The sequence below is a fragment of the Mastomys coucha genome, unplaced genomic scaffold (assembly GCF_008632895.1).
Source record: "Mastomys coucha isolate ucsf_1 unplaced genomic scaffold, UCSF_Mcou_1 pScaffold21, whole genome shotgun sequence".
NCBI lineage: Eukaryota > Metazoa > Chordata > Mammalia > Rodentia > Muridae > Mastomys > Mastomys coucha.
Window position 1 is genome coordinate 130,752,761 of NW_022196904.1, and position 19,731 is coordinate 130,772,491.

Here is a 19,731-nt window from a genome sequence, read left to right on the forward strand (position 1 = left end):
GATTTTTTTTTTCCCTAGATCCATCCATTTACCTGTGAATGTATACTTTCATTTTTCTTACCAGCTGAATAATACTCCATTGTGTAATATAAATGTACTACCTTTTCTTTATCCATTCATCTGGACATCTAGGTTGTTTCCAATTCCTGGCTGTTATGAATAGAGCAGCAGTGGACATGAATGTATCTTTAGTAGTGGGACATAGAAGCCTTTGGCTGTATATCCAAGAGTGGTATAGCTGGATCTTCTTGTTTTTTTTTGGTTTTTTTTTTTTGAGACATACCTTCTCTATGTAGCCCTAGCTGTCCTGAAACTTGATGTAAACCAGGCTGTCCTCAAACTCACAGAGATCTGTCTGTGTGCCTCCCAAGAACTGGAATCCAAGGTTTATCCCCCCATGTCTGGCTTGCATAACTGGATCTGGAGGTAGAACTATTTATTTCTAGTTTCTTGAGGTTCCAAGAAACTGCCACATTGATTTCCTTAGTGGCAGTATAAGTTTGTACCCCATTAGCCATGAGTATGTACTCCCTTTCCCTGAACCCTGCCATCCCGAGCTGTCATTTGTTTTATTGATCTTGGACATTCTGACTGAGTAGATGAAATCTCAAAGTACTTTTAATTTATGTTTCCTGGAGGGCTGAAGATGTTTCTTCAGGTACCTCTCAACTATTTGTATTTTGTCTTTTTTGTTCCTATTTTTAAATTGGAATTTTTGTTTTTTACGATGTTTTTTTTTTGTTTGTTTATATATTTTAGATACATGCTATCCCATTTTGTAGAATCACTTTGTTGGCATGATTGGTGGTGCTCTTGCCATATAGAAGCTTTTAAGCTTCAAGAGGCCCTACATATTAATTGTTACCTTTAGTCCCATGCGTTTAATTGGGGGCTTGCCTACAGTTTGAGAGGCTTAGTCCATGAACATCGTTGGGGAGAGTGTGGTAGCAGGCAGGCAGGAGCCATAACTGAGAGCTCACATCACTTGCAAGTTGTGGGCAGACTGGGCCTGGCATAGGCTTTTAAAACCTCATAGCCCATTAGCAGTGATGCCCCTCCTCTAACAAGGCCACACCCACTCCAAGGCTTTCCCAAGGAGTTTAACTGGAGACCAAATGTTCAAACTTAAGAACTTTTGGGGATCATATATAGGCTCATTCAAACCACTGTACCCTGGAAGTGTCATGGAGTCAGGTAGGTAAAGAGATGCTGGGTTGGGGTGTGGCTGATCTCAGCAGACTGTCTTGAATGTTAGCATCTTGTTTTAGGTGCAGCTGTTGTGCTCAGTTGCATTGTTCTTGTGTCTCTGAAGCCTTTCTCTCCTGAGTCTGCTTCTCTCCACTCTGGGCTGTGGCCTCTGAAGATCTGAAAGCTTCCTGTCCACCCTAAGTAACATGGAATAGGCTTGTGTGCCAGCCTATTCTCTGTGTCCTGGGTCGCATCTGCCTGAGGGCCTTGTCTTCCTTCCCCACAGGTGCTAAAAGTGGCCATCCTAGCTGAGAAGTATGCAGTGGATTACACCTGGTATGTGGACACTATCCTCAACCTCATCCGCATTGCAGGGGACTATGTGAGCGAAGAAGTGTGGTACCGTGTCATCCAGATTGTCATCAATCGTGATGATGTGCAGGGTTATGCTGCCAAGACAGTGTTTGAGGTATGGTGGGGAAGGGTGGGTATGCTTACTGGGACAGGTTCCTTGAGGGAACAGAGATGGGTCTTGGGTGTGGTTATTGCTCCCATATACAGTTCTGTCCTTTTTTGCACTGATGCCCCCCACCAAGCTGCAGGTTCCTCTCAGCTTAATCTCTAAAGCCATATTAGGGCTGAGACAATTGGGCTGTTGAGTGGCCTACTAGCTGTCCTGTGCATAAGGGAAATTAGTCTGCTTTATCTCAGGGGTCTCTAGGGACAGCCATGTACCTTGCTGCTGGCCCCCTTTGCTGTTGGCACTGCAGCAAGCTGTAGGAAGCCAGGGTCTGCCAAGGCTTTAGGGGAGGCTGTCACTGACACTGCAAGGAAGGGCCCAGCTGCCTTTGCTGTGGCTTCACTTCATATCAGCTGGCTTTTCTGTGTCCTAGCTCCTGGTTTTCCCTTTTTCACAGGCATTGCAGGCTCCAGCATGTCATGAGAACTTGGTCAAAGTGGGCGGCTACATCCTGGGGGAATTTGGAAACCTTATAGCTGGGGACCCACGATCCAGGTAAAAGACCCCAGGGAACCAGGGGTATGTACCGCACTGGACTGCTGCGCTCCTACACTGCTTTGACAGCCTGAGGGAGGAGGAGTCCCCTACACTGGGAGCTGGCATTTTGTCCTCCTCAAGGAGGCTCTGCTTTACATATGGTCCCCATGAGAGGGGCAGGCTGAGCACAAGGCAGCACAGGGGACAGATGAGATAGTGTGACTCCCCATCTGTGCTCTCTGCCCCTCTTAAGCCCTCTGATCCAGTTCAACCTGCTCCACTCCAAGTTCCACTTGTGCAGCGTCCCCACTCGGGCACTCCTGCTGTCCACCTACATCAAGTTCGTGAACCTCTTTCCAGAGGTAAAGGCTACCATTCAGGACGTGCTGCGCAGTGACAGTCAACTGAAGAATGCTGATGTGGAGCTGCAGCAGCGGGCCGTGGAGTACCTGCGGCTGAGTACTGTCGCCAGCACTGACATCCTGGTGCGGGCTACTGTTTGGGCTGTTTGGGACTGGGCCACTGGGCTGGTGCTGGGTGTCAGGATGGCCACACCAACCTCTAATCCTTCCAACAGGCAACTGTCCTGGAAGAAATGCCACCCTTCCCTGAGCGTGAGTCCTCCATCTTGGCCAAGCTGAAGAAGAAGAAGGGCCCAAGCACAGTGACTGACCTGGAGGAGACCAAGCGTGAGCGAAGCATCGATGTGAATGGGGGCCCTGAACCCGTTCCAGCCAGCACCAGTGCTGCGGTGGGTCCCTGCCACTGCATACCTGGAGCCCATCAAGGCCACATATCCCCAGGGTTGGGATTAGCAGGATACCTGTGAGAAAGCTTGTGTTTAGGTACTGAGAGTCCAGTGGAGTCCAGTCCTGGGCATGTGGTCAGGTATGCCCCTGAGCCCAGCATCTCCAGGACAGCCTATTCTATGAGACCAGGTTATAGCTTCTTGGGACAGGCCAATACCTGTGACTCTCTGGTAATTTATTTTTAGACCCGAGACTACACAATTTTTCTGTAAGAGGCCTGGTATATATTCTCCATGGATTTATAATGGCTTGTCCTCTGCCTCTTGGAGGTTTCCTATACTGACTGAAATGGAACAAACTTTCCCTTTATGTGGCAAAATGGGAATATTTCTGTGAAGGAAGTATACAACATCTGATATTCATTGGTGGGAAATGCTACTTGGAGAGCTTCGTTATTGTCTTTCTCCTACTGTAGTAGGACTAGGAATGTGGTCTTGTGACCACCTTGCCCAGGCCACTGTAGATGTGGTTCATCAGATGAGGCTGTAGGTTTTTCTGGTGGTTCTTCTCTGGCCAGTCTCTGTGGCCCTGTCCCATTTGGGGAAACTACCTGAGAAAGGACATCTGTGTTGTTACCTTTGGTGGCCCTTCTGAAAGAGTTTTGTAGCCATAGGAGAGGGCCCAGGAGCTCACATTGTCCCTAGCACCCCCTTCCTTCTTTGTGTTGTCCAGCAGAAGCAATTAGGCCTGTTGCTGGCCTGAGGCCTGGCAGGCTGTCACTCACACTTGTGTCCCTTGCATGACAAAGACTTTGGGTATGTCACTTATTTGACATAATACCCATACACATTGTCACATGCCTGTGCATGCACTTAGAAAAACACAGCATATTACAGCCTCTTCACACACATGTCCATACACCTGCAGCATTCTTTGCTGAGGCTCAGTTCAAGGCCTGGTCCTATTGGAGTTTCTGTAGCTGGGACAGACCATTGCTACGTGTGTGCAGGGTGCATGGCCACTGAATATGTGCTGTTGTGCTGTTGTGCTGTATTAGAATGGATTCAGGATCTAGTTTCATGCTGTTTGCCTTTGTGAATACCCAGTAGGATGTTTAAGTCATTTACAGTGACTCTTGAAGGCAGGGTCTCATGTCAGTAGCGGCCCTTATTTATAGACCAACTGGGGAGTGCTGTGGACCACACACAGGTGTGCATGTCAGCTATGGTGTGGTGTGGGCACCTTTGGGTAAGTCAGGTCTGAGAGTGGATGTGGGGTGGCAAGCTCCCTTGTCCTGTGTGAAGCTCTGACTTTAAGGGCTGTTTGTTCAAGACAGAGTTTCTCTTGTAGTCCTGGAACTCACTGTATAGACTAGGCCTTGAACTGAGAGATCCTCCACGGCCTCTGCCTTCTGAGTGCTGGGATTAAAGGCGTGTGCCACCACTACCGCACTTCAAGGACTCTTTCTTGTGCTTTTGCCTAGACTGAAAAGCAAGGGTTTTTGTAAGAAGCGTGCGTGCTTGTTCATCTGCCTCCTTTCATAACTGCCCTGGACTTAATCCTGAGCCAAAGGTGCATCCAAGCAAGTCACTTGCTCACCCTTGCATCTTTTTATTTTATTTGGTTTTTTGAATCCTAAACAAGTTTATTGATTTGTTCTTTGATAATTTCATATGTGTGTAATACATACTGAGTACTTTCCTTTACCCTCTTACCCCCCTTCCTCCCTTCTACCCACCTTCCTCTCTATGCACTTCTTCCTTTCATTCCTGTCAACAGTCAGTCATGGATGAGGGAAGGGAGGATTGCCAGGGCTCTAAGTCTCACTGATGAACTTTTGGCTACTGATAGATGCTGGGAGAGGTGGAGTCATTGTCTTTGTTGTACATCACTGCTGAGCCCACCAGGCTCCACTAGATGACTCCAAGTCCAAGGTTAACAGATTGCCCATAATCTCTTAAACCAAGTCTTCATATTGTAGCCTGATTCACTGTGCAGCCCAGGCTTGCCTAGAACTTGCTGTATAGCAAAGGATAAGCTATAACTCTCTGTTCTGTTTCTACCATGTGCAAACTTTATTCTTTTTGAATAGTTGAAAGTAATGTGCATGCACTATTTCTTAAGTCATACCCTTTTTAGAACTTTGTTGTTGTTGTTTTTTTTTCAAATAGCCATTTGTGGGGAAAATGCAGATGATTTTCTAGTTGTGTGAAATTATGATGGTATTATGAATGAATGTCTTCATCTGGACTTGGGGGTAGGCTTGCTTTGTAAGTAGGTAACCAGCAGTCTCTGGATTGGCGCCCCTCCCCGCTCCCAGTACCTGACCTTAGAGTTGATGCAGGCAGGGCTCTGTGGGGCTTAGGTGGGCTTAGGTGCCCAACTGTCAGTGCTGATGCTTCCTTGTCTTCTCTTCCAGTCTACACCTTCTCCGTCAGCAGACCTGCTGGGTCTGGGGGCTGTTCCCCCTGCTCCCACAGGGCCCCCTCCCTCCTCTGGCGGTGGGCTACTGGTGGACGTGTTCTCAGACTCAGCTTCTGCAGTTGCACCTCTTGCACCCGGCTCTGAAGACAACTTTGCCAGGTAGCCCAGCTTCTGAGTAGTGCCTGGGAGATGGGATGGGAGCTGTACCTCATTGGTGACATTGTACTTAATCCCTTGCACCTAATGGATGCTATTAGAGAGGGCCTAGGGTTCTTGCAGACAGAGAGCACGCAGGTGGCTGTGCTTTGTTTGGGAGTTGATGGCACATCTCCTAATTCTTTTCTTTGGGATGTTTGGTAAATACTCTGAGCTTATTTTTTCTTTCCCACTTAACCCCCACCCTTTCTGAGTGCTTTCAGCTCTGTCAGTCTTTTTTTGTCTGCCTATGGCATCTGCCATCTTTAAAGAAACCCCCTCAGCTCTGGATATAGATAGTTCTACCTTTTTACCATAGTCTCAGACGCTTGCTGACCCCATAGTGTCTTGTGCTTACACCCTGCTCCTTGGCCAGCTGCTTCCTCTGGTTTCCATTTGTAAAGGTTTGGGATCACTTTCCTTCTTCCTTGCCTGATTTTGCCAGCTTCCCTGCTCTCCTTACCCTGCCTTTGTTCTTGTCCATGGGTGGTATGGGGCTCCTCACTTGTGCCCTCCAGTGGCAGTGCATTTCTGCCTGGGGGAGATTAGAATGCATCATAGGACGGCCTTTGTTTCCTGCCTGGAGATGATACCAGCATTCTTGTGATCTTAGAGTGTTTGTTTCCTTGTATTCATTTTGTACATGATCCTTCCTTCCTGTTAGGAAGTGTGTGTTTGGAGTGTGTGTTAGGACCTAGCTGCCTCCGTAGGCTGTGAACAGACTTCTGTTGGCTTGAGAAGTGCTGAGCTTGGTTTTTCACAGCTGTGGAAAACCCAGCTTTCCCAAGTCCTTGTTGCAGAGGCAATGTAGGGTCCAGCCAGGTAACCTTTTTGACAGGGTCTGCATCCAGAAATACCTTAGCCTTGTTCTGTTGTCATTTCTCCTTGACAGCCCTAGACCCTGGATTAGCTGCTCCCTGCTGTCCTGTGAAGATTGGGGGTGGGGAATGTGGGTGGTAGTCATTCAAGACAGTCTTCCTCTGGTGTAAGCTTCCCTGCAGGAGGTCATGCACCTTTACTTTGTCTTTATCCTAGCCTTCTGGCCTGGTCCTTGACACCTCTTATAGTTCTCAGTCAGTTCTTTATGAGCCTGTGCAGAGATTTGCTTGTCTTGGTTTTGATGTGGCCACACAGGGTTACTACTTGATGTTTATTTTACTTGGTGCATTGTGGAAGAGCCTGTTGGTTTGGTCAGTGCAGCAGGTGTGAGGGAAGTTGAATCCTCCATAAGCCTACCTGACTATTGTTCACCTATGAGTTCCCTGGGATCAAGGTGCAGTTGAAGTGACCTTTTGGAAACAGCCAGCCACACAAGGATGGCAGGGGCTTCTCTATCTTATGGATAATAGTTGATACCCAGATCCATAGGCCCCACAACCTCTGCTTAGGCTCCTTGAGTAGCATCCAAGCTGGGCCTGGGTTTGGGTTGCGGGGGTCCTGTGCCAGTATTTGGAGCCTCAGGCCAGATGTTACCACATCCTGTGCGGTAACAATCATTCACATGTGTGTTGTTACATGTTTTAAGAAGTGTTGGGGAATGGTCTTATACATTGAAGAGACATTGTTTTATTTGGGAGATCTCACTATATCCAGAGCTGAGCAGACGGCTGTTGAGTTCTAACCTGGGAGACTTGGAAGAGCTGGAGGGTTTGGTGTGTTCACAGGAGTCGCTGTTTCTGTTACTCTTGTGGGCATTGAGCAGAGTGAGGCCACCGGAAATCCCTCTGCCCTGAGTGCGTAGGCACAATGTGATGGTGTCACTGTAAGGCAACAGCTCTTACCGCCTAGAGTTGACAGCTGTGGAAAAGTTGATTGAGTTCACTGATCTAGGGCAGGTATCATTCACTGTGGTTTCTGAGTCTACTCAGGTAGCCATTGAGACCTTTAGGTGTGCTACCACATGCAACTGTCTCAGGCACAGCTGTGGAGGACACAAGGTTGTGCATTTCACTCATCCCTAGCCTCCTCAACTCCAGACCTCTGTGGGTGATAGTCACAGGAGACACTATCTGTTTCTGAGGAGGCCTGAGAAGGCTTGCCACAGCCCTGGCTCTGGCTCTGGCTCTGGCTCTGGCTCTGGCTCTGGCTCTGTGGACAAAGCTTTTCTGCTTTGTCTTTCCCTGTGTCCACAGAAGCATTTTATCCCAAAAATACTTTAAGTCTTTTCTAAAACAGATTCTTCTACTTCATGTGAATGGCTCTGAGTGATGCTTAACTCTTTTTTTCTCCTAGGTTTGTTTGTAAAAATAATGGTGTATTGTTTGAAAACCAGCTGCTTCAAATTGGACTTAAGTCAGAATTTCGGCAGAATTTAGGTATGTGTTTTATTTTACTTAATGAAAATTTCTTTAGAAATTATTGGAAATAGCCAAGCATGGTGACACATATCTGTAATGTCAACATTTGGAGGCAGAGACAGAAGAATTGTGAGTTTGAGAGCACTCTGTGCCAAATAACATGTTCCAGGCAAGCCTAGGTTACATAGTGAGACCTCCCCCAACCAAAAAAAATTTTTTTTCTTACAAAGTTTATATCTCTAGGCCTATCACTTGGGAGACTGAGGTTAGGAGGATTGTCATAACTTCCAGGCCACCCTTGGCAATAGTGTAAGATCCTGTCTCAAACAAAACAAAACAAATCAAAAACAAAACAAAACAAAAAGAATTGGGGGAAATCATATAATGAGACATGTTTGTAATCTATATACTAGCAACTAATATGAAAGATTGGGTGGTGGAGATAGCTATTACTAAGCCATGCACCTAGCATGACTAAATGCTCTATTTGAAGTTATATGTCCTTTAGCACAATTAAAAAGGGAAAAAGTTTTCTTGAGTTATATAAAAGAAAACATTTTGCCTATCAAACTGTTGGAGTTTCTACTCAGGTGGGCTTGAAGTCTCTGCAAAGGGGGTAGGAATGTGGGAACTGAGAGCACATGGCTGCTATGGGAGCTGTGGGATGCTGAGGACCAGTAGTCCTGGGAGATGCTAGGCTGATGTGAGTGCACCCCTGTGCCCGGCCTGACTAAGGCTTTACTCCTTGCCATGGTGACTTCACCAGGTTTGGTTAGAGAGGGAAGCTAAACTGTTTTCCAGAACTTTTGGTGTTTGTTTTTCTGAACTCTTAAGGGTGTAAGTGTCAGTAGGATCTGGCCAGCTGATGCAGGGAGCATGTTCTGGTTGGTCACCAGGAGAATGGCATGTTCAGTAAGTGGGCTGATAGACTCAGGCAGAAGATATGAGTGTGTCTCGGTGCCTGCAACAGAGGGCAGGCTGGTCCCCAGAAGGCTGCTTGAGACCCGCTTATGCCCCTGTGAACCTGCTGACCTAGTGTCTGTGGTTCTGGTTCTAGTTTACAGAAATGTAGCTTTCATTCTTGAGTATCTACAGAAGAAGGAGGCTCCAGGGCAGGTATGAGAGGCGAAAGAGAAGCTATCCCCAAACCCCACTAGTGATCTTGCCATGCTATTTTTTATTTGTCTGTTTGGTGTTTTGTGTTTGAAACAGGTTCTTACGTAGCCCAGGCTGTCCTCAAATGTACTGTGTAACTGAAGCTGGCCTTGAACTCCTGATTTTCCTGCTTCTACCTCTCAAGTGGTGGGATTATAGATGAATGCTACTGCACCTACCTGCTGTGCTACTTTTAAACTAGAAACTTGGTGTGATGGCTCATGTGAATAGTCCTAGCATTTGGGAGGTTGAGATAGGAGGACCGTCATGAGATCAGGGCTAGTCAGGAAGTTCTGGGCCAGAGTAAGCTACATGGTGAAATTAAACAACTGTTTAAACAAACAAGCAAACAAACAAAAAATTAGAAAACGTTCTTTTCAACTTTAGCAATAATCATAGCTCACAATAAGTAATCCAGGTGATAAGTGCAGGGATCACTTTTTTACTTGACTGTTCATGGTAAGTGTGACATAATGTATATAAACCACCTCTGTTTTCCTCCTAGGCCGAATGTTCATATTTTATGGTAACAAGACCTCCACGCAGTTCCTAAACTTCACTCCAACACTAATCTGTGCTGACGACCTTCAAACTAATATCCTTGCTTATAGGCTCTCAGACAGACAGACAGACAGACAACAATGAGGTTAGAGGAAATGTTGAAGAGGGATGTGTTTGTTAATATGGCAGTGTTTTCCAGTAACTAGGTCAAAGTATGGGCCTTCCCTTTGAGTTGACCTGATGGTGCATCAGACACTACCCACACATCTGTCACTCTTTATTTGTTTGTTTTGTTCTCCTGTGATATCAGTAAGTACTTTGCCCTGTAAAGTCCCCCAGAAGGAGCTGTGGCCAAAGGCAGAGTGATCCTGTGGTAACTAGCTATGGAACATCTCAAGCCTACTTACTGGTTATGTGTGTGCTGGCAGCCTTTGCTCAGGCAGAGGATGGATCCATATGACCCATCAGAAATGATCTGGAATGTTGGATTCTTTCAGTTGAGGACTGAAATAACCAGGGATGCATGCTTTGGACGCAGCGCATAGTGTGTAGAGCAATGAGTGTCATCTTTGTAGCAGATCTGTGTTTATTGGAGATGATCTATTTAAACGGAACCATTTGCAAACAAGTAAGAAACACTGATGTGGTGTTTAGGGATGTGTCTTGGTGGTAGAATGCACACTTCTGCATCATAAGCAAGAACCTGGTAACATCTCCAGCAACCCCCTGCTGTATACACAAACTTCCTTTTATATGTCTCCTTTCCCTGGGCTCCATGGGGCCATAAGCTGTCACCACACAGAATGCAGAGGGAAGCAGAGGCTGCCCATGACCAGTCATGGTTGCATGGATCCTGGATGCAAAGGTGTCATAGAAAGAGCCTAGAGGTTCCTGTTGAGATGTTGCAGTCTCTGGCTTCCATAAGTTCAGAGCTGCACTGATCTGTAATGCTGTGCCTTTTAGTTAGCAGGCGTGGCTTCTGCTGAGCTCATGTGGTTCAGAGCTTGGTTCTGCAGTGCAGTCCAACAAGCAGCTAGTGTACAAATTCTAAGGTCTTTTAGGGAAAGGGGCTAGCCAGATACCTATGTCTGTGGGTAGTCTGGGCCACTGGGACCTGTTGAATGATGGAAGGGCAAGCTGCCAGTAGCTCTGGGCCTTGATTCACTTTTGATGTTGGCAACTTGATGTGTAGGGGCCCCTGCTGCTTTCTGTGGTGGGCTGGACTGGTCCCACTCTCCCTGTCTGCCTGGACTCCTTAATGCACTCACATCTGAACCTGCAGACTAAGCCCGTGGACCCAACTGTGGATGGGGGCGCACAGGTGCAACAGGTGGTCAACATTGAGTGCATATCTGATTTCACAGAGGCACCTGTCCTCAACATCCAGTTCAGGTGAGTGGTGTGTGCCTCCTGTGTCCTTTCCCAACCATTGTGCTTCTGTTCAAAGTTAGTTAGTGCTGTGTCACTGTGCATGTGTGCAGAGTAGTGCCAGGCCTGGAATTTGAGACAATAGGAGCAGGTGGAAAGGGGAGCTGGTTTCTGTGACCATGGCATGGTGTCCATGGGGTGTGATTCTTCTGTGTGGTCTGTGGGTCTAGGCTGTTTCTGACCCAGATGATTGTGTGGTGAGAAATGGAAGGGCTTGCCCTTCGGAGTCCAAGCGCCAGGCTCTCCATGCTGCCTGTTGAGACTGGCTTAAGAGGACAGCTTAAAAGGGAATGGTGGTGGCTGGTTTGGAGCCAGACTTCTGGGCCATAGTATGTAGCTGTCTTTCTTTTTTTAGTGGCCAGAGTAGAGTGGATAGGATCATGGTTCCTTCTTGGGGAGCTACTAGGCTAACTGATTTGATAGGAGTTCTACTTGGGCTTGTTCTGGATCTTCATTTGCCAGAGGAACAGGACTAAACGGAACTGGTCCACTGACCCTTTACACAAAGCAGTGGTTTGGTCCCTTGATCACCTGTGAATGGAGGGATCGATGGAGGATGTGGCTTAGCCCCTCCAGGAATACTGCTGCTATGCAGTCTTTTGTGGCTGTTATTGGGGTGGTCAGCCACGTGGCCTTTTTCTAAGCTCAGAAGACTCACCAACTGAAACATTCTGGCTCGGTGTTTGTTCTCCGTAACATGACTCTGTTGTTATAGGTATGGTGGTACCTTCCAGAATGTGTCTGTTAAGCTTCCCATCACTCTCAACAAATTTTTCCAGCCCACAGAAATGGCTTCTCAGGATTTCTTTCAACGTTGGAAGCAGTTGAGCAAGTGAGAGGGGTGAACTATGGGTGGAGAGGGGGATAGGGATGCTGTCTCTAGACAGGATGATATATGGGTTTCAGCATAGCTTTTAGTATTAACATGCTGTTTTTGTAGTCCACAGCAAGAAGTACAGAATATCTTCAAAGCAAAGCATCCGATGGACACAGAGATCACTAAAGCAAAGGTAAAGGGTTGTATGGTGATGTCCCTGAAGCCAGTGTTGTGACCAGTGAGTCTTGACCTGCCTGTTCATTCTGTGTAGATTATTGGATTTGGTTCTGCGCTCTTGGAAGAGGTTGATCCGAATCCTGCAAATTTCGTGGGTGCTGGCATAATACATACCAAAACCACCCAGATTGGCTGCTTGTTGCGCCTGGAGCCAAACCTGCAAGCTCAGGTAAGGACTCCACAACAGGAGGGTGGATATGCTTGTGTTGCTATTCATTTCAGTGCAGTTTATTTATAGAGATACTCAGATACTACGTGTTGTTGGTCATGGTGACAGTGCAGACGGTTAGACATCTCTTGGCCAGCGGAGCACATCATGTTTCTATCTCCTCACAGAAGGCCTGATGTGCTACCACAGTGCTTGTTTAGCAGTGTAGCCCGGAGCTGTGTCTAAGCAGTGCTCCTGGTGCTGTCTTGTTCTGTGTCCTGCTCTGGATGTGGTGTACACTGCTGCTTGCTTTAACAGTGTTCCTCTAGAGACCCCAGGCTGTGTATTCTGTTCTGGGTATGGGTACTTGTTCTCACAACCCTGGGGTAGTTTGGGTAGTTTAGGGGTCCGTTCACAGGGTGGTACATAGTTACCTTGATGAGAAGCTGTCAAGCTGGCTGTGTATGCCTATAATCTCTGTACTCAGGAAGAGATGGCAGGAAGAGTACCAGTTCAAGGCCAGCCTGGGCTGCACAGTTAGACTGTGTCTCAAAATACAAAAGAGCTTTCCAGAGCGGCTGACTCCTACCTCCATTAATAGCCAGTGTGCCTGCTGCAAACACCAGCTTTTATTAGGCTTTTCTATTTTTACTGGTGAAACAGTGGTGCTTTGGGAGGGACTGCTATGAGTGGTGAGGCCCAGGCCACAAAAGTACTGTGGACTGCTAAGATTAGCCTGGGGCTCAGTGCCACTCACCCTGCTGCTCTCTCTCTCTTTCAGATGTATAGACTCACCTTGCGTACCAGCAAAGACACCGTCTCTCAGAGGCTATGTGAATTGCTGTCGGAACAGTTCTAATCTGCAGACCAGAAGATCAGGCTCTTTGTTTTTGTGTCTCTCTTGTCTCTCTCGTTTGTCTTTGTATCACACACACTGCAGATAAACATCCCTTGTGTGAAAACTGCCATTCACAGCACCTCCAGGCCTACACCCACAGCCAGCCCCTGGGTGTGGAGGGAATGCAGGACACAGTTTGAGAAGGGCTGCAGCAGGCCTGCCCCGTCAAAGAAGGGTGCCTGGGCCTGGGAAATCAAGGCAGTCCTGGGGTTCAACCTACAAATTAAAGGGAAATTAGAAGTTTGAACGAAAGTGGAAATTTTGTTCAAATTTTATTAAAATGCCACTGGCTCAATCTCAGAATCCAGAAACAGCGCCATGTGCTTTTAGGGTTGACACAGGGCTGTGTGGCTATGCTGGATGGTGACAGCAGTGGTTTAGAGGCATGTGACCTCATGGGCTGGGCAGTGTCTGTGGAGTTTGCTGTAGCACTACCTGATGGTGCTGAAGTGCTTGTGTTTATAACTGTTGGCAAACTCCATGCCCCACTCATGACAGGGTCCTGTGCCTAACAAGCCAGTGTACTTGAAGGACGTCTAAACATTTTACCACTTTTTTGAGATCTTAGGTTTGCAGCCTGGTGGGCAAGGGCTTCCTCTTGACTTTGGAAGACATGGATATCACCCATCTTCTGTTTTTAATGAATGTACTATCCTGTGGTACATTCTGGGAACCTGAAGACTAAGTAGGTGGGATGGTGAGGTAATGACCATGACACGTGCTTCTCTCCAGAGGGTCTTGGTTGGTGCCCAGTGTTGCATCCTCACTTCCGTGAAGCCCTTGTGGTTGGATGGAAAAGAGAGACCTAAGTGTGGCAGTAGAGTGACACAGGCTGGGGCGAGAGTGGCAACGCAGGCAGGTGCTGCACTAAGGATGCACTGGACTTCCTAGCTCATGGGTCAGTTGCCCTTTGTGGGCATTGGACTGTATGTACGGCCCATCAGGGGAAGAGCATAGGCCACATCAGAAACTCAGGCTGGGGACCTTGCACTCTGTCTTGCAGTGATGCCCAGGATTTCTGTAGACTCAGCTGTACAGGGTTATCTGTACTTACACAGCAGTGTTGATGTCCCTTGCCCACTGGAGCACTAGCTGTGGTCACTTTTGCCTCAGCCTCAGGCTACCAGCCTGCCATGTGGGTTTGAGGACTGCAGCAGGGTCCAACCTACTCAAGCTCCCGCAGCCCCACTCTGTATAGCCCAGGCAGGTAGTTTCAGAACAACCAATACCTGTGTGCTGATCCGCATTCCATGAAGCCCTTGGTCTGCCTGTCGTGTTGTGACCCACACCTGCCATGGCACAGGCAGATGAATGATCTAGCTGTGGCCACAGTGAGCCTCCGAAGTTCCCTTGCTCTATAGCTGTCCATTCTGTGCAGTCCAGGCACTGTTGCATGGACCATGTGGATAGTTCAACCTGTGTGGCTGTGGCTTATGTACCATGTGCTGCCCAGTGATGGCGTCTGTATCAGTAATGTCCCAGCACATGGAAGCTGCTGGGGTACAGGCCCACCCTCTGTGACTTCGGGGCCTCCATTAGTCCAGTGTGCTTGTTCTCAGAGGAAAAAAAAATAAATGCTAGGACAGGAAACTGGAACATGTGTGTGGTTTTTGTGAGAAGTGGCCTGTATAGCTCTGAGTCTATTCCTTGAGGAATTGAGTGCAACTTAGAGCCAAGGACCCTGGCATGCTACCTGTCTCTCAGTTGAGGGGTACCTCAGGAAATGATTGTCCTGACTGTCTGTGTGATGCTGGGTTTATCCTAGCCTGGGTCCACACACTGCCCTAAAGTGGCTGTAGTTCCACTGAAATCCTGTACCTGGAGACTTTGGTCTAAGCACTGTGGGCCTATGGGCTCAGGATTTCCTTCTCTGCCCCAGGCTGGGACTACACACGAGAGATGGTCCTTGCTTGAAGAGCCTGAAAGATGGTGGGTTTAACCACAGACTTGGCAAAATCCTGGGAGGGAGCAGTTCAAGGGCTGGTAGTCTTTCTGTCCTAGCCCCACCTAGGACATGGATCTCCACAGTTTCAGGTCCTGATGGCCTAACCTGTACAAGTGTTTGTGATATCATGGTCAGGATTCTGGAAGACTGCAGCAATATGTGCACACCAGGTTCTGCCTTGAAAAGAACCAGTTTATTTGGAATCTGCTCATTGTTGGGCGACAGCTCCTTGTCCTGCGAGTACCAATGCCTTTTTTCCCATCCTGCATCTGGGGAGACCTTTCCTTGTGTCTCTCTCTGGTGCTTACCTTGCTGCTTGTCCCTCCCTCCCCCGACCCCCCAGGGCTCATAACCCCTGCATCTTCCTCTTGCTATTCTCCACATATCCTCAGGTGCCCTGCCCAGTCTTAGCATCTGCTTCTGTGCTTTGATCTCTTGGGTGATATAGCCAGAGGCTGGGAGGTGCTGTGCAGGTAGACAGGAAATTCCCAGTGCATCAAGATTGAAGGGATATCAGTTTATTTCCACCAAGGGCATGTTGTACGTGGTCAAGATGTGCAGGAGATGGTGGTGGGTGTTCTGCACTGACAGCTGTTTCCCTGCAGCTGCCTCAGGATGAAATGTGGTCAGTGTCTCTTTGAGGTCATGTCCCTGGCCAATAAAGGGATCGAATGTTACAGGTGTTGGGGAGGTATCATGAATGACATTTTTTTGTACCCACAAACCAGTTGCTGCTCTTTAGTTCTTGCACTGCAGAGAGTTGCATACACAGTTGCTGAACACTTGGAGGGTGAGTGTGAGCTGCTGCCCTGGCACATCCGGATCTGGGCAGGGCAGTGAGAGTTGCTTCTTGTAGGTACTCAGGGGCTGACAGCAGCCACAGCTGGTCTCCAACTGCAAGGTGTCCGTATTGAAACTGCCAAGAAGCAGAGACCAGCAAGGTCAGGGTCCCCCTGTCCCCAAAGCTAGGCCCTCTGAAGCAGGCACCCGCTCATAGACAAGGCAGGTGTGGCCAGAGTGACCTGCCTAGACCTCTGTCAGAGCAGGCATGGGCAACATCAAGAGCCCAGCTCCTGTGAGGCTTCTGGCCCCAGCAGAAGGGGGGGGGTGTTTATCAGCAACTCACCTTACAGAGGAGGCGCAGAAACCCTGGCAACGAGTTAGAGTCACATTTGCCACACAGCCCTGGTAGGTAATCTGGTGCTCTTCTTCCTGCAAGCTGCAGGCCCCTGTGGATGGAGGCCCAAGAGCAGGTCTCAGTCACTGCCTAGTCCCCATCTAACTTGTCCTTCTATGTAGCTCCTTATCCTTCCATTTTTCAAAACTTTCTTAAAGGCTCTGGCACTGAGCCAGGCTTAGGTGGGTCTGAGTCAGTCCCCATAGTCTCCAGTAAAGGTGTCTTAGGCCTGTTGGATGGAAGAAGTAATAAGGGCCAAGGAGGGTATCAAAGGAGAATGTCCATGTCTCTCACGAGATCAAACAGTATCTGAGAAGAAGCATTGTGCCACGTGGGATTAGGGGCACAGTAGAGAAAGCCTCTTCCTCTGGGCCTCTGGAAAGGTTTCAGAGGCCATGACACCGGACAACGAATGGTAGCAGGGGGCTGGACTGTTGACCTGAGGATCACCAGAGTGGTCAGGGTGAGATGGTACACACCTATAATCAGCCCGCCCTCAGGAGGCAGAAGCAGAAAGACCGTGAGTCAGGAAGAGCTTGGTTTGATATTGTCCATGTGAAACTTGGATTAAGTAAGATGGCTCAACAGGTAAAGGGCCTTGCCACCAAACCTAATGACCGTTTCATCTCTAGAACCCACATGATACAACTGGCTCCTCCAAGTTGTCCACACAACACATACATTAAGTTAAAAATGATTTGTGAGCCAGGCATGGTGCATACAGCTTTTATCCCCTGGGAGGCAGAGGCAGGTGGATTGCTTGTGAGTTCGAAGCCAGCCTCGAACAAAAGTGAGTTCCAGGACAGAAACCCTGTCTTGAAAAACAATTGCAAAACCAAAATCAAACAAACAAACAAAAAGAAAGGATTTGTGGGTGACAGATGTGCCCTATGTATCTTCTCTCCTGTGTCCAAGTTTGTTCCTGGCCTGCTTCTCCAAGGGGTTGGGGGGGGGGGGTTGGTGATCTCTTCCTACCCCGTAACACTACTTTCTTTCCTTCTTGAGACTTTTTTGAGCCTGAAATTAAGGTGATAAGCTGTAACCAAAACCAAAACTGATTGCTGGCTTTGTGAGGACTTCATGAGGGAGGCCTAGAGCTTGCGTGGGGAGCCTGGCCCCAAGTTGTGTGCTCTGAGGGGGACACTCAAGGGGGTCCTCAGAGTACATGTTGAATTCATGTTGCTGTGCAGGGATCACTTTCCTGTAGGGAGCCCTGGTCAGAGTTGGCTAAGAGAGCTTATGGAAACTGTGGGCAACAAGTGTAAATACTAATTTCCAGGCTTTGCCTGGCCTCCATCACACCCCCTCACGCACCCTCAACCCCTGCCTCCCGCATGTCACCAGAGATGAGCTGTATGCCTGGACTAGGCGATCATTTTCTTTAGCACTGAGGTAGTTTGAGTGTCTAAACTCAAGGGCCCAGTCAGACCTCACATGCTAGCTTTCCAAGGGGCAGATGTGGAGGGCTGCTTAGAGATGTTTGGACCAAGGTAGGGCAGAACTACAGCAGGCACATGGGGCACACGTGAACCCCCTTGCAGGGAGCAGTTGAGGGCCAGAGAAGTCAAGTGGGCCTAAAGTGTATGGGAATTTAAATGTCTGATTCAGCCAGATTGGGTGAACAGAGTAGTACTCCTGAGAGGTGAAGAGAAAGAAGCTTGCATTTAGGCCCAGAAACACCTAAAAGAAGCTCCAGGACCTGCACAGAGGTACTGTGGGACCATGGGAGGAAAGTACTGCCTAGCAGACACAGCAGAGCTGCTGTGTAAAATCCTGTGGAGTAAACAAATAGAATGTAATTAAGCTAGGGATCAAGGACCCAGCCAGTAACACTACTTACCAGGATGCGTGGGTGGCGAGGAGACCGAGGAGTCCGGATAGGAGGGTGATACTGGGGTAGAAGGTGGGGAGTTTCCAGTGGGAGAAGTGCTGCTGCTCAGAAACACAGAGGTAGGCAGCGGGCTGCTACCAGGAGGCCCAGTGGTGTGGTTGGTGTCTGGGGAACTTGGCAAATTTGTCATGCCAGTGGTTGAAGACAGTAGCCCTGATGTAGCAGCTTGGGTAGTAAGGGAGGTAAGATGGGAGGTGGTGGACTTCGAGGAGAATGGAGAAAATGTGGGCACATGAGTCGTTGTCTTGGAAGTGGAGAGAGGGCCAGTGCTGGAGGTTGGCCTACTTGATGGGGTGGGAGTCATGTGGATGGTGGGGGCAGCAGAGGGGGAAAAAGAAGAGGTGACAAGAGGGGAGACGGAGGAAAGAACAGTAGAGGCAGCAGTTGGTGACACAAAAGCCGAGGCAGATGAAGGTGATGCTGTGGGTTTAGTAAACAGTGAGGAATGGGAGACTGAGCTGGGAGTGGGTGTGTTCTGCAGAGTAGAAGCTACAGATCTTGAAGCAGGTGTTAGAGTGGATGTCATGGAGGAAGATGGAAAAGATGCTGAAGAAGGAAAAGATGTAGTGAGACCAGTGTTAGGTGAGAAGGGGGTGTATGATGTCATAGATGGAGAATGGGGGGCATTCGTGAGAGAAACCAAAGTGGATGGAAAGCTCGTTGAGAGAGAGAAAGTAGTTAGCAGAGATGAAAAGGAAGGGGCAGTGGTAGAACTGTGGGGAACTGAGGAGGGACTCCACCCTGAGGGAGAAATGTTTGCTGTTGTGAATGAAGAATAAGCTTGAGTGGTGGCACTGGTAGTAGAAGGTATGGGTGGTGCTGTTTGGGAGGAACTGGTACTCTGAGTTGCTGTAGGTGGAAAAATAGTGCTCAAGGACATGGATGTGGAAGGTGATGATGCTGTGTGTTTGCTCATGGAAGTGCTAGGTTTCTCAGGAGTTGGTGTTACAGAGGAGGTTGAAAAAACTGGCAGTGGTGTAACCAAAGAAGTCTGAGGAGCTGATGGCATTGAGGAGATGGTAGTGGTCTGCATAGATGTCCCTAAAGGGGAGCCTGAAGTGAGTGTGGTGCTGGAGACAGCAAGAGTCAGGGGAGAGTGTGGAGTATGGGGACTGCTAGGTGTGCCTGAGGAGGTAGTGGACTTAGTTGAACTGGTTCTAGTTGAAGGTGGTGTAGACTGATAGGCAGTCATGGAGGAAGGCTGGGAAAGGTGAGAAGTAGAGGTTCTGGCTGTGGAGAAAGAGCTGTGAGCTTGGGTGGTGGCACTGGTTGTATGAATGACAGATACTGGTGTTTGTGGAGTCCCTGTGTCTTTGATTGTAGTTGAAAGAATAGTGCTCAGTGGTCTAGATGTGGAAGCTGATGACACTGTATGTGGGTTGGTAGGGGTTTTAAATATCTCAGTAGTTGGTACCACAGATGAAGTTGAAAATGGCGGCAATAGTGTGGACAAAGAAGTCTGAGGGCTGGATGATATGGGGACATAACTCGTGGTCTTCACAGGTGTTCCTAAGGGAGAACCAGTGGTGCTTCTTGTACTGAAGACAGCAACAGTGGGTGAAAGGTGTGTGGTGTGTGAAGTCTGAGGACTACTAGTTGTTACTAGGGTGGTGTGTTCCACTGGAGTGCCAGTTACACGCATGGTGGACTCGGTTGGGATGGTGGTAGGACCTGCTGTGGATTG

The 19,731-nt window shown here is 48.4% G+C and overlaps 2 protein-coding genes across 3 annotated transcripts in view; one reads left to right on the forward strand and one right to left on the reverse strand.

Moving 5' to 3' along the window:
- The window catches only part of Ap2a2 (adaptor related protein complex 2 subunit alpha 2), a 73,323-nt gene extending 58,696 nt beyond the window's left edge, over positions 1–14,627 (forward strand). For both annotated transcript variants that reach the window (XM_031388876.1, XM_031388877.1), the window contains exons 11-22: positions 1,475–1,657; positions 2,106–2,203; positions 2,439–2,670; positions 2,763–2,936; positions 5,354–5,517; positions 7,786–7,868; positions 9,511–9,600; positions 10,775–10,898; positions 11,650–11,766; positions 11,875–11,944; positions 12,023–12,157; positions 12,918–14,627. In XM_031388876.1, coding sequence (XP_031244736.1) covers positions 1,475–1,657; positions 2,106–2,203; positions 2,439–2,670; positions 2,763–2,936; positions 5,354–5,517; positions 7,786–7,868; positions 9,511–9,600; positions 10,775–10,898; positions 11,650–11,766; positions 11,875–11,944; positions 12,023–12,157; positions 12,918–12,995 — 1,548 coding nt within the window. In that variant the 3' untranslated portion in view covers positions 12,996–14,627. The remainder of the gene's footprint in view (positions 1–1,474; positions 1,658–2,105; positions 2,204–2,438; positions 2,671–2,762; positions 2,937–5,353; positions 5,518–7,785; positions 7,869–9,510; positions 9,601–10,774; positions 10,899–11,649; positions 11,767–11,874; positions 11,945–12,022; positions 12,158–12,917) is intronic.
- Positions 13,106–19,731, reverse strand: part of Muc6 (mucin 6, oligomeric mucus/gel-forming) — a 29,332-nt gene continuing 22,706 nt past the window's right edge. Inside the window, exons 32-35 of the mRNA XM_031384955.1 lie at positions 17,997–18,091; positions 16,106–16,208; positions 15,705–15,895; positions 13,106–13,250 (exon numbers count right to left, since the gene is read on the reverse strand). Coding sequence (XP_031240815.1) covers positions 13,106–13,250; positions 15,705–15,895; positions 16,106–16,208; positions 17,997–18,091 — 534 coding nt within the window. The remainder of the gene's footprint in view (positions 13,251–15,704; positions 15,896–16,105; positions 16,209–17,996; positions 18,092–19,731) is intronic.